Source organism: Hipposideros armiger, unplaced genomic scaffold (genome assembly GCF_001890085.2).
Source record: "Hipposideros armiger isolate ML-2016 unplaced genomic scaffold, ASM189008v1 scaffold_218, whole genome shotgun sequence".
Classification (NCBI taxonomy): domain Eukaryota; kingdom Metazoa; phylum Chordata; class Mammalia; order Chiroptera; family Hipposideridae; genus Hipposideros; species Hipposideros armiger.
In genome coordinates, this window is record NW_017731568.1 from 380,378 (window position 1) to 394,084 (window position 13,707).

Below are 13,707 nucleotides of genomic sequence, written 5' to 3' on the forward strand. Positions count from 1 at the left end.
AAAAAAAAAAAAGAAAGAATGCAGGGGCGGCCGGTTAGCTCAGGTAGTTAGAGCACAGTGCTCACAACACCAAGGTTGCTGGTTCAGTTCCCACATGGGCCCACTGAGCTGTGCCCTCCACAACTAGATTGAAACAACTACTTGACTTGGAGCTGATGGGTCCTGGAAAAACACACTGTTCCCCAATTTAAAAAAAACACACCAAAACATGTACACGGATAAAAATAAAAATTAAAAAAACATATATTAAAAAAAAAAGAAAAAGAAATAATGCAATTTGCCTTTAGTCAGAACGCTTCCCTTGTGTAGCTGGTGTTCAAGGATAGTCAGGAAAACCTTAAATAAAAATGTATCCATATTCTATGGCCAAAACTAGCACCAAAAGAAAGAAAAGATGGGAGATCCAGATGGCTAAGTAGGGACAGGACATCATGACAACTTGCTTTTCTCTCTGCCTTGGCATGGTGAGGCTTACCTGTGGATAGCCGCACCGCATATGCTTGATACAGAAGCATATACTATGTTCCCATACACGGAGAATTCCTCAAGAGGGCAGCCCCCTGGGCAGAGGACATCTGCTTTCTCTTTCTTGATGTCCAGGCCTCTGGTAAAGCATGTGATAGCGATGGGAACTAAAGAGTAAGGAGGGAATGTAATAACCATTCTTAGGACTTTTAGGGCAGTGGTGGTGGGAGAACTAGGATATGAGATTGAAAATTTACTTCTCTGATTTCTATACTTCTAGTTAGGAATATTGACTGATGTACTGTTCCACACCATTCCAGCATTTAACAAGCCAAAAATCAGTTTTCCAATTTAATCTAGTCCTCAGCCACTATAAAGTCTAATTGGAGAATTTTCTCAGTTCTGATCAGTTTGAAAATAATTGGAACTCTATCAGAACTAGAAAATAACATTAGTCATTGACCACTTATTAATGCATTCCAGGAATATAAAAATCTCACTTCTGATGACAACCGTGTACATAGTTGCTGAGGTGGTGATATTAAGTCTGGGCTGAACTTGTCAGGAACATTTTCATAGATGCATCCTTGGCTTCAGAGGATTATTTATACCAATTCTCCTCGAAAGGTAGTGCCTTTAAATTATATCTTAATTTAAGCAAACCAGTAAAAAGATGCTTCAACTTTACAGAACGTCATTTAGCTCAATCACTCATTTAACAGAATGAAAAGGATTAAAGCCAGGGGGTTAATTTGCCCAAGGTCACACAGCCCAAGGAACATTCTACAATTCCTGCAGGACAGAAAACAGGGAAGTTAGTCCTTCAGGATGGAGCATTTTTATCTGGATTGAACCTGTTTATTTCTGCTCCAGATCTGTTCAGAGAGCTCTCCCGGGCAGTGAATGTATTTTTACAAAGCACTGTTAGTATTCTCAAATTTTACATCGTCAACCTGACTAACACAGAATCAAAGTTTTTACTACAAAAGATGTTAGGCAGAGACAAGCCCTTGGCAACGTGAAACAAGATAACATAATACATGTTAATTCACCCATTTATTTTAAACATTAAATCGAGAATGTTATTAAATATCATTTTCCAAAACACAGGAAATTATTTCAAACCTTTTTGAAACAGGCGTTAATTAAAAACAAAACAACGTTTTTCCAAAACAGGGTAATACTGTCTGGTCATACTGCCCAATTCGGCAGCCTTCCGCTAACAAGGACGTTTTCTAAGTGCTCCTTGTGTGGAGCTTACCCTTTTGTACCGTCCATGTCCATGGACAGGAAGGCAGGATGCCAGGTACAAGGTAAGTCCTCAGCTCTGAAACACTCTAGATTGCTGGGGAAATGAAAATCCTTACCCAAAACGGTAGCCTCATACCTATAAACCTCATAGCTGTTATCTAATAGCCTTAATCCTACTTCTCGTTTTCCGTGGCCAACGCTGATTTGAGTGAATGTGTGTGTGCGGGGGGTGGGGTCTTACCCTCATCTCTCCTTTCAAGGAAAACAAAGGCTAGATGTGGGAAAAGACTTTTATGTTGTAGAAAACAAATCGAACCACACAACCCGGACTCGGACTTCTACATGTGGAACAAACTCTAGACGCTCTCGAATGCTTTTTATAGGGGTTACATCTAGAAATATAGCCAGAGGCTCAAACAAGGTGGGACAACGTAACCCTCTCTGCCTCTGTCTCTCTCTCTGTCTCTCCGTCTCTCTGTCAGCTATGACAGTCTGAAGTCGGGTCTGGAAGGTTTCTTTCTCCCTGTCCCCAAATGCTACGAAACACCCGGGACTAGTGAGTCCCCGGGGAGGCTCAACGAGTACCCCCCATCTTGACCTTCGGCTGCCGTTGTGGATACCGGGATGCGGATGTGGATGAGGGGGGCTTCCTAATCTGCGCATTGGGAAGAACGGCCCCATTAGACCTCAGAAGCCCCCTCGCGTGGGAGAAATGGGTAAAGGAGCAGATCGGCTGTGGTTATGAATGGGGGTGCCCCCTGGGAGCTGCTCCAACCTGCGCACTCTCCAGCTCCAGCCCGGGGGCCGCGGTCCAGAGGCTCCACCTGAGCGCGCCTCTACCTGCTGGCCCTTAGCCCCTCCCACCGCCTGGACCAAGTCCTGCTTCTCCGACCAGGAGCCCGCCACTCACCGGCTCCCTGGCTGTCTGCGGACTCCGGCAGCAGCAGCAGCAGCAGACAGACACCTGCGAAGAGAGGACAGCACGAGGGCCGGCTCCAGCCTCTCCGCGGCGGGGCGCGAGGGGAAGGGGGCGGTGAGGGGCGCGTACCCACCGAGGCAGAGAACGGGGATCCAGGCTGCAGCCATGGTAGTCGAGGGGGCTGCTCGGACCTGGGAGAGACGGAGAATAAGAGGGAGGCTCCCAGAGAACGGAGGCCCCTGCGCGCCCACCACACCCGCCCGCCGCCCCGCGGAGATCCTGCACCCCTCGGAAACCCAGGAGCTAGCGCCCTCTCGATCGGGAGGCGACGCTCCGACTGCAAATCGAGCCAAAAGCAGAATCGATGTGCAACCTGGGCCGAGGCGGTGGGTGCACTATGAAGATAGACGAGCCGGGAGCAACAAAGGAGAGACACCGACAAGCAGTCTCAGGGACCCGCACGACCGCGCCGGACAGACGCCCAGGGCTCTACACCTGAGTTGGGTCCGCCCTGCTGCGCCTGAGTGCGGAAAGCGCGGCTCCTGCGGCCGCTATAAAGGCTGGCCCCGCGCGCATGAGCACTGTGCGGGGGGCACGCGGGGAGGGGGCTGGGAGCCGGTCCCCCGGGGCAGGGCGGCGGCGTCCGGCTCCACCCTCAGCCCCGCGCCCCCGCGCCCCCCCGCCCCGGGCGAGGCCCGCGCCGAGGCGCCTCCCCCCCGCGGCGCGGGGCTCGGCCACCTGGACGCCGCATGGTTCCCCAAGGGAGGCGCAAAGACCCGGGTCAGAGTCCCGGGGACCCTGCGGGAGCCGGCGTCAGGGGTGTCGGGACGCGTATGGGACGGTGGCGCGACCCACGCCTGCGGACGCGCGAGGTGAGACCCGAGCACACGGCCCTGGGCGCGCGGGCCGGACTGCGCTCCGGGCGGGTAGGTTGCCCGACGTGCCGCGACCGCTCCGGGCCGCTCTGCGGAGGCGGCCTCACCCGAGCTGGGCACTGACGGTCCCCCTCGCACAGTCCCGGACGGTGGGCGCTGCGGGAGCCCGGGCGCTGCCTCGGCCAGGGCGACTGAGGTAGCGCAGCGCCGCCGCCCGCCCCGAGGCCGTGGGTCCCAGCAGGGATTCCAGGGGCACCGGGGGCCCTAGAACCAAACTTCCCAACTTCGTGCTCCCGTGGAAACACAGCGCCTGCTTCGCAAGTAAAACCAACCTGGGTTTGGTAAACGCTTGACCTGTGTTTGTTAGAAACCCTGCCGACTGACTGACTGGTTATTCTGTGGACCTTAGGGATCCAGCCTTCCGACTAGGTTTCTGCTGGAATCGGATTTTCCCCAGTGGGCTCTGTTTACTGTAATGAGGAAGGCCACGTTTGTGAGGCGGCCAAGACCCCTCATTATATTCGCCTTCTTTTCTACATCAGGAAGCGTTTATGCTTGATCGCCTTTCCAATTCCCAGACCCCGGTGTCGTGATGGCACAGAATCTTAGATGTGGTAATGTGTCCCCCCCTTCTTCTACCCCCCCCCATCCTGATAACTTTTTATAAGTGGAAATGGGACAGAGAGCAGAATTCACGGGGAGTGTACGTGACAGAAAAATGACGTGCATGGCAGCTTAGACCCCCAGACCCAGGAGAGGTGGCAGGATAACTTTCTTTTTCTTCAGTTTTATTTAGTCCAAAGAACAGGATTTTATTTAGGTCCAAAGAATAAAGAATAATTTATATACCATAAAATCCATCCGTTTCAAGTATACAATTCCATGATTTTTAGTGAGTTTACAGAGTTGTACAGCCATCACCACAATCCAATTTTGGAATATTAACATCACCCCCAAAAGGATCCCCTCTGGCCATTGGTAGTCAATCACCTTTCCCACCCTCAGCACTAGGCAACACTAATCTACAATACTTCCCTTTGGCTCTATAGATTTGCCTATTATGGCTATTTCATATAAATGGAATGATACAATATATGGCTTTTTTTTTTTTTTACTGAGCATAATGCTTTTGAGGCTCATCCATGTTGTAGCATGTATGTGCACTTCCTTTTCATTGCTGAATAGTATCCCCATACATTTTGTATTAGGAAACAAACAAACCTCTATCTACCACCTTGAAGCCAAATATTGTAGTGGTTTTACAGCTATCATCTCCATTGGGAATGAGTCAGTATTTGCACCAGGCAACCAGGGAGTGTAGATTTCATTTCCTATACTACCTAAATGTCTTATGGAGAGAAAGAAACTAAGTACATAACATTTGTGGGCTGGGAGGTTTTTGATTGTTATATGCATGACTACTTTAAAGATTTAATCCCTTCCATGACAGAGTGACCCTTTTCTTAGAAACCCACTAGCAATCTGGCCACCGTCCCTGGTATTTTCCTTGGGAGAAATTTCAAGCCTTCAGGACAATTAAAGCTGTCTTTTTCATTATTGTTTATTGAATGTCCTCAATCAGAGTGGGATAACCACCTCCAATTAGGCTGGACAAATTGTCATGATGCTATGTAACTAGAGAAAGTTCACATGGGGGGGGGGAGGGGGGAAGCTACCACTCTGCAGGGCTGCAGGCAGGTGCCCAAACGGCTGAAGGGGGGCGTGCTACTCAAAACTCCTACAGGGAGCAGCTTCCTGTGATGTAATTTCACTGAGCAATTTGGCAGAGTCAATACTATGCAGCTATTTCCATGATTGACCCTGAGTCTCTGACTGTTATAAAAACTACAGGAAATACCTCATTGAGTTTCATGGTTATTTACCCAAAGACACATTTTAATTATTTTGTTTTGAAACGTTTAAGAGAAGTTAGTCTTTATTTATTTTCCTGCTCTGAAAGGTCAACCAAGGAGGGTGGAGAGTGGGAATGAGATTTCTCATTCTCACTTAGTTTGTGCCTCATGCTGACCAGTAAGTGTATTGAGGAAAAAAAATACCTGAATTTAAGAGGTAATTGCTTCTGCCGTGGACACACCTGCAGAAGAGAGGATAAGTCAAAGCAATCTGGGTATGTTGGACTTAAAAGGCAAATTGTTAAAATTATAGTTTGTATTCCATTGGATACCCTTTGAGGGTATTGTACTCCTAGAATGCCAGGTTAGTTTATTCTGCTTTAATTAAGTATATTGGATATTCAAATTTAGATGAACTCCCTGTAGAGCTGTGGATTCTGGACTGGGCTGCACAATGGAATCACCTGAGGAGCTTTAAAAAATACTGAAGCCTGAATCCCACCCCAGAGAGTCTAATGTAATTGGCCTGGGATGGAGTCAGGGCCTTTTAAAAGCTCTCCAGGTGATTCTCACATGCTGCCTAGGGCGCATAATACTTAGCTCAGTGTTAGAGGCTGAGCTAATAATTCTAATTTTTCATTCAAACTCCACTTTAAATGTGCTCCTGTGTTCCCCTGATAAAACATGGAAGCATCTTCTGGCCTGGTGGTTGTTTAAAAACAATCCTTAACAGAAAGATTGAAAGCTCAATTTCACAAGTAATTTTCCCTGAGGGTGCCATCTGGTCATATTTCTAACTTTGTGCAGAATGGGCTGGCATTGTTAGGGGAGTGAGCTGCCTCAAACTGATGCCTGAAGTGGCATCTTCAGGCTTCAGGATGCTGCAGAGAGCCCTAAACGAGTTTAAGACTAGCATAGCTATCTGATTGGATCTGGCTCATTACTACATAGATAAACTCTTACTTTAGAGGTCCCCTCTCTGTTCTGTTTTTACCTGACTATGAATCGGTGTCACCCTGAAGTTTTTATGTTTTTGTTGTTGGTCTTTTATTTTTAATTTTTAAAAGGACTATCAGTCCTACTACCTCCCCTATACCATTTAAGCTCCCCTGTAAACTATTACTTAGCTAATGCAATAAATACATAGTAACTTGGTTTTATTTCAGTGACAGTGATCTTAAAGTGAATTTGTTCCCTTTTAGGAAGTGTGTGTTTATTTTGCACCTTCCCATACATTTCTACGATTGGTTATAGAGCATAATCAGTTTGGAAACTCCTATCACTGAAGTTATTTCATCCACAGTTATGTTTATTCTACATCTAGTTTTCCTGATTCTTTTTTGTTGTTCACATCTAATATTAGGCAAATATATACATCTAACCTTTCAGTTTTTGATGATTTCTAGCCACGAGAATAAATTTCCACAGCCTCTGGGGAATGAAAATATAAAAAGTTGATTTCAAGATAGCCCAGTGACCACTAGCAATCACTTTTTTTTTCTGGGCCTCAGTTTCCTTTCCTACAAAGTAAAGGGACCTTTCACTGGCTAGATTCTGTAACTGGGCAACTGCTCCCTAGGCTTCAAGGGATGTGCTGTATTCCAGGGTTTGGAACACTGGCTGTGCCAGCTGTCTCCCAGCTGTCCCAGGACCCATCCCTTCTTATGCAAGGTCTCTTTCTATTCATCCTCTCACCGCTGAATTATGGCCTGGATCATGTTTGCCCCTTATTTAACAAGAAGTAATGGAGGTCACATTGCCACTGGAATGCCACTGGGACTTCCTTCCTAAGCAAGAAAAGGTGTAACAGGGAACATCAATTAATTCTACAACACCTAGCACACACACAATTCTACAACGCAAGCTCCTCTAGGTCAAGAATTTCTCTGTTCATTGTGCAACCAACCCCTAGTCCCCAGTGAAGTAACAGGTACTGAAGAAATATTTGCTGAATAAATGAATGAATCCCATTCTGTCGTCATTTGCTACCTTGTATTGATTTTTAAAAACTTTTTGTTTAGAACAGGCTTAGGTTTATAGAAAAATCAATAAATAGTAGAGTTCCCATATGCCCCACACCCAACTTCCCCTACATTAGTATGGTACAGTTGTCACAATTAATGAACTAATACTGATAACATTATTACTAACTAAAGTACACACTTTATTTGGATTCCCTTAGTTTTTACCTAATGTTCTTTTTCTGTTCCAGGATCCTATCCAGGATACCACATTACATGTATGTAGCACGTCTTCTTAGACTCCTCTCGGCTGTGACAATTTCTCAGATTTTCCTTAGTTTGAAGACCTTTACAGTTTTGAAGAGTGCTGGTAAGGCATTTTGTACAATGTTCCTCAACTGGAATTTGTCTGATGTTTTTCCCATCATTAGACCATGATTATGAGTTTTGAGGAGAAAGATCACCAAGGCGAAGTCACATTCTCATCACATCATGGCAAGGACACATACTATCAACATGACATCACTGTTGATGTTGACCTTGGTTACCTGGCTGAGGCAGCGTTTGCGAGGTTTTTCTATTGTGAAGTTAGTCTTTTCTTCCCCCTTTACATGCTGCCCTCTTTGGAAAGATGTCACTGTGTGCAACCCACACTTGAGGCGTTGGGGGGTTATGTTCAACCACCTGAGACCAGAGTAGCTACATAAACTATTGGGAATTCTTCTGCAGGGGAAATTAGTCTCGTCTCTCCTATTTATTTATTTACAGTTTGTTTTTCATATGTGGCCATTCTTCAAAAGGCTGTAGTTAAGCTCCTTGAAGGCAGAGACTGCTTTGTATTCTTCTCTGTGTTCCCAATGACTTAATGCTTGGAGCACAGAGGGGATGCTAGGTCACCACTGCAATGAGTGGTCCATGGCTTCCTGTCCTGGGAGTTCTCTGATAATGGCTTTTAGTTCTTTCTCACTGTAAGATTTGGGCCAGGAAGTTGCCCTTTTGGCTCTTGACAAAGGTGTAATAAAAAATACTAATAGGGCTGGCCGAGTGGCGCGATGGTTAAGAGCTGGCTTGGGACGCCAGAGGGCCCCGGTTCGGATCCCACATATGAGGGCCAGTGACACTGCNTGGTTAAGAGCTGGCTTGGGACGCCAGAGGGCCCCGGTTCGGATCCCACATATGAGGGCCAGTGACACTGCCCTGAGTCGCAGGTGACGGCGTAGGCTGCAGCCCCTGCTTCAGTGGGTTGCCATGGGCTACCGTGTGTAGCCAGCAGCCAGCATCAGCAGCCAGCAGCCAGTGTGAGCGGCCAGCAGCCGCAGTGAGCGGCTGGCCAGAAGCTGGCGACTGATCTGCCTCACCCGGGAAGAGCGCAGTGATGGTGCCAACTTGGGCCAGTGAAGCAACGTCCTCCACAACTAGATTGAAGAACAAAAGGACAGAAGCTTGTCTGTTCCTCTTCTCTTAGTTCCCCAGCGTTGTTCCCATCCCCCAATTCCCCAATAAAAATCTTAAAAAAACAAACAAACTAATAATAACAGTGATCCTGACACTGTGTCAAGCTCTTTACAGAAGGTGCCAAAAACATGTATACACATTTTAAGAAAGGAAAAAACTATTAAAATTGTAACACTATATACCAATAACAAAAGATGAATACAAGTCACATTTGACTTTTGCAATTATAAGAGGTACTCAAAGTGGTTACCATCAGCGTCCAGACACTTCTGATTATGGTGAACATTGTTTGGTAGACTTTTATGGAGAGCATGTAAACTGTTTCAACACCATAGTAGAAGAAGCAGTTCTTGGTTCTGTGCGAGGCCTCCCGGATCTTCTCTTGTGCACATCACACATAGTACCATGCGTCTCAAACTTATCATGAATGAGTGCCATTGTTAGGTGTGTGGAGGTTCTGTTGCATACTCACACCTCCATTGTCGTTGTATTTCCACAACATTCTTGAATTTCAAATACCACTTCAAAATGGCCTTGAACTCCTTGAATGACAACCATGCTTCCGCCGTTTTCTTTGACAGTCCTGCCTGTCACATGGTGATGCTAGCATTCATTTGATTAACGCCATCTTTTGAGCGAACGTCATACTACACATTGCTACCGTAATTCAATTCAACTTTGAAAAGTAATACGTAGATAACATCTCTTATAATGTGTATACATTTTTTTGGCACCCCCGGTATGTTCTCATAGAATTTTTGTAACATGTCATCCTAATTTTATAATGAAGATATTGATGCCCAGATCGGTTAAAAGACGTGTCTCAAGTCACACAGTTAGAGAGCAGAGCCAGGATTCAAATCCAGGTCTCTAATGCCCACGTCTTCACCCTCCAGGTTATACTGTATCTTGCCTCATCATGGCCGAATAAAGCCACAAGGAAAGGTTTAAATAAATGCTGGAAGGTGAGGGAAATGACAAGGGCTATGAGAATATGGAAAAAGAGCTAAATCCTTCAATGGGAGTGTCTGCTGAGATCTCCCAGGTGTGTGGGGCCCTTGATATCTGCTATGAAATTGGTTCACATGCAAGAGAAATACATAATTCATAGGTTAGCATAACAAGATAATTAGAAAATATTATGTATTCAAAACACAAATGCAGCAGGTTCTGCTCATATTCTTAATATTTAGTTCAAACAATAATTTCTAAAACATATTTATATGGAGCAAAAGCCTAATGTGATTCAGTTAGTTTATAAGATATGTAGATATTAGTGCTAACCCTGAATGTTTTTCTCCAGGGGTCCACTGTAGCAATGATTTTTATAATATACATATGGTGGGACTATTTATTCTCTTCTTCCTTGGGAGATGTGGTTGATTTGTGGTGTGGTGGTTAAATGATAGTGACAGTGGTGGTTATGTGAAGTCATTGATTTAATCAGCTTTGTTGAGCCATTAGGATTTGAAATAAGATACCTTGTACATGTGGTTCTGGGGAATTATATATTGATAGTGTTGCTAAATGTGAAGCTCATATAACGTTTTCTATTGGAGCAAAGAGTATAAGCTGAATATAAAATGTTTCTAAATAGTTATGTATCGCAAAGGCCAATTCCTTACATGTTAATTCGTTCATATTAATTTTAAAAAGTTGGGGGACAAGAGAAACATCTCTTTGAAATATGGCATAGAGAAATTGAAGTATTTGATAAGGCTTAATTCCAACCCTACTTTTCCCAGTTTTACTGTTCTGCTAAAATAGCATATTCATAGTACAGAATAATTGTTGAAGACATTTTCACATTTTGTCAAATCTAAGCTGCCATAAAATATGACGTTATTATTAATGTAATTTTAAATAAGAAAAAATGCTTCTGGGAAAACTATGCTGATTGTAAGATGCATGCCAATTTCAGAGATGTTAAAATGTGAATAAAATGTACATCAATCACTATGTTATTACTAATTCTAAAGGATAAAGTTTTACAATAAGTGACTCAACTCATATAAAAAATATTTAAACTTTATAAAGGAAAGGGGAACACACAAAACACACACACACACACACACACACACACACACACACACACAGTTGTAATTAAATTTAGCTTTGAGGGCCAGCCGAGTGGCTCAGCTGGTTAAGAGCTCGCTTGGGAGCACCAGCTCTGAGCAGCAGGGCGGCGGTTTGGATCCCATATTGAGGGCCAGTGACGCTCGCCCTCTACAGTTAAGATGATGAACAACAGCTCAACCTGGAGCTGAGCTGCCGTGAGTCGCCGGTGACGGGGTAGGCTGCAGTGGGGCTGCAGTGGACTGCAGTGGGCTGCGGTAAGCTACGTGAGCAGCTGATAGCCGGTGTGAGCTACCGGGAGCCGCTGTGAGTGGCCAACCAAAGACCGATGACCGATTGCCTCAACTGGGAAGAGCACAATGATCATGGGCCAATGAAGTGATGTCCTCCACAACTAGACTGAAGAACAAAACAGCAATTTGTCTACCTGTCTGTTCCCCTTCCCCAATTCCTGAACGCTGCTCCCCTCCTCCCAGTTCCCCAATAAAATCTTAAAAAAAAAATAGCTTTGAGTTTCCTGGAAGACTAGACAAAAAAAAAAAAGAAAATTCATTATATTATTTTTTGAATGATTGAAAGGGGGCTTCAAAGACAAACTTTTTTTCTGGAACTGTTATAAAAAGAATTTCTGGGCCAGCCGAGTGGCAGCGTTGGTTAAGAGTTGGCTTGGGAGTGCCAGCTCTGAACAGCAGGGCCCTAGTTCGGATCCCACATGAGGGCCAGTGACGCTGAGCCCTCTACAACTAAGATGGTGAACAACAGCTCAACCTGGAGCTGAGCTGCCGTGAGTCACCAGTGACGGGGTAGGCTGCAGTGGGACTGCAGTGGGCTGCTGTGAGCTACCGTGAGTGGCTGGCAGCCAGTGTGAGCTGCCGTGAGCAGCCATCCATTCGCCAGCAACTGATCTGCCTCAGCAGGTAAGAGCACAATGATAATACTAACATGGGCCAGTGAAGCGACGTCCTCCACAACTAGACTGAAGAACAAAAGGACAGCAACTTGTCTGTTTCCCTCTTTGATTCCCCAACACTGTTCCCTCCCCCAATTCCCCAATAAAATCTTTTAAAAAAAACCAAACAAACAAAAAATTGCTTATTTGAGCATACAAGTTCTGATAATTGTTTGTGAACTTGTTGCAATGATGTTGCTAACCTTTTTTGATATAGAGGGATTATTCATTATGAATTTGTACCAACTAGACAAACAGTTAACAAAGTTTACTATTTGGAAGTGCTGAAAAGGCTGCGTGAAAAAGTTAGGCCACCTGAACTTTTCGCCAACAATGCATGGTTCTTGCATCACAACAATGCACCAGTTCCCATGGCACTATCTGTGAGGGAGTTTTTAGCCAGGAAACAAATAACTGTATTAGAACACCCTCCCTACTCACCTGGTCGGGCCCCCAATGACTTCTTTCTATACCTGAAGAGAAAGAAAATATTGAAAGGAAAACATTTTGATGACATTTGGGACATCAACAATAATATGACGACAGCTCTGATGGCCATTCCAGAAAAAGAGTTCCAAAATTGCTTTGAAAGGTGGACTAGGCACTGGCATAGGTGCATAGCTTCCCAAGGGGAGTACTTCTTCAAAAGTGACCATAGTGATATTCAGCAATGAGGTATGTAGCACTTTTTCTAGGATGAATTTGCGAACTTAATTGTCCAGCCTGTATATAAAGAGCTCTAGGAAATGTCTTCAACAGTTTTAAAGAAGACATAGGAACGTTTTTCATTTGACCATTTCTTCAACCTTTGAATGCAGGAAGCATGACTGAAGATTTGGCCAACATCTTTAGAAAGTTTAAAATGAAATTTATATAAATTGCTTAGCCAACATTTCATACTAAAGAACATGCTCAATAGGAATGGTGCTCCAGTATAACAAACACAGCAATGAGATTTGCTGAGCTTTCTATTACCCTGAAAAGCCACAATTATTTGAAATTTAATTGGTACTAGGAATCACTTTCATGGATAGCAGAAAAAAAGCACAAATGTCAGCTGTTTTTAGATTGAGCTGTTTAAGATCAACAGTTTTTAAATTGTAATAAAAGCTATAACATGATTAAAGCTAATTCAAATTGTACATTAAGCCCAAGAATTGCATTTTGGGTTTTAGTTTTCTTCCTTTTTTTAAAAAAAAAAATTGTTACGGAGATTTTCAAACATATGCACAAAGTAGACAAAATATTATATTGAATGCTTTTTTTTTTTTTAAGACTGCGTGCCCTATCCACTGAGCCATCCGGGTGGCAGCTCAGCTCAAGGTGCTGAGTTCAGTCTTAGTTGTGGGTGGGCATAGCCCACCACAAACAGGCAGTCTTGTTAGGAGAACATGCTCTCACCAGCTGAGCCATCCTGCCACCTGTAGGCAGCTCTGCAGCAGCTCAGCTTGGGCACAGTATTCACTGGCCTATGTGGGAATCAAACCGGCAGCCATGTTGCTCAGAGCTCACGCTCTTAAGCTAACTCTTAACCAACTAAGCCATGCAGCCGGCCCCCATGAATGCTTTTTTATCTATTACCTAGCTTGAACAGTGATCAATTTATGGCCGTTTTTATTTCTTTCATGATTATATTTAAGGTATCCCAGATATTATAATCTCCAAAGATCTTTCTCCAAGATAAGGACTCTTTATTTTATTTTTAAAGATTTTTATTGGGGAATTGGGGGAAGGGGAACAGAAAAGTTGCTGTTGTTTTGTTCTTCAGTCTAGTTGTGGAGGACGTTGCTTCACGGGCCCAAGTTGGCACCATCATTGCGCTCTTCCTGGACGAGGCAGATCAGTCACCGGCTTCTGGATGGCCGCTCACTGCGGCTGCTGGCTGCTCACGCTGGCTGCTGGC

General features: G+C 44.6%; 1 protein-coding gene across 1 annotated transcript in view; it reads right to left on the reverse strand.

Moving 5' to 3' along the window:
* Nucleotides 1-2,826, reverse strand: part of COCH (cochlin) — a 20,809-nt gene extending 17,983 nt beyond the window's left edge. The window contains exons 1-3 of the mRNA XM_019654272.1: nt 2,769-2,826; nt 2,627-2,680; nt 476-632 (exon numbers count right to left, since the gene is read on the reverse strand). Of these exons, the coding sequence (XP_019509817.1) occupies nt 476-632; nt 2,627-2,680; nt 2,769-2,802 (245 nt within the window). The 5' untranslated portion in view covers nt 2,803-2,826. The remainder of the gene's footprint in view (nt 1-475; nt 633-2,626; nt 2,681-2,768) is intronic.
* Between the last annotated feature and the right edge of the window lie 10,881 nt (nt 2,827-13,707).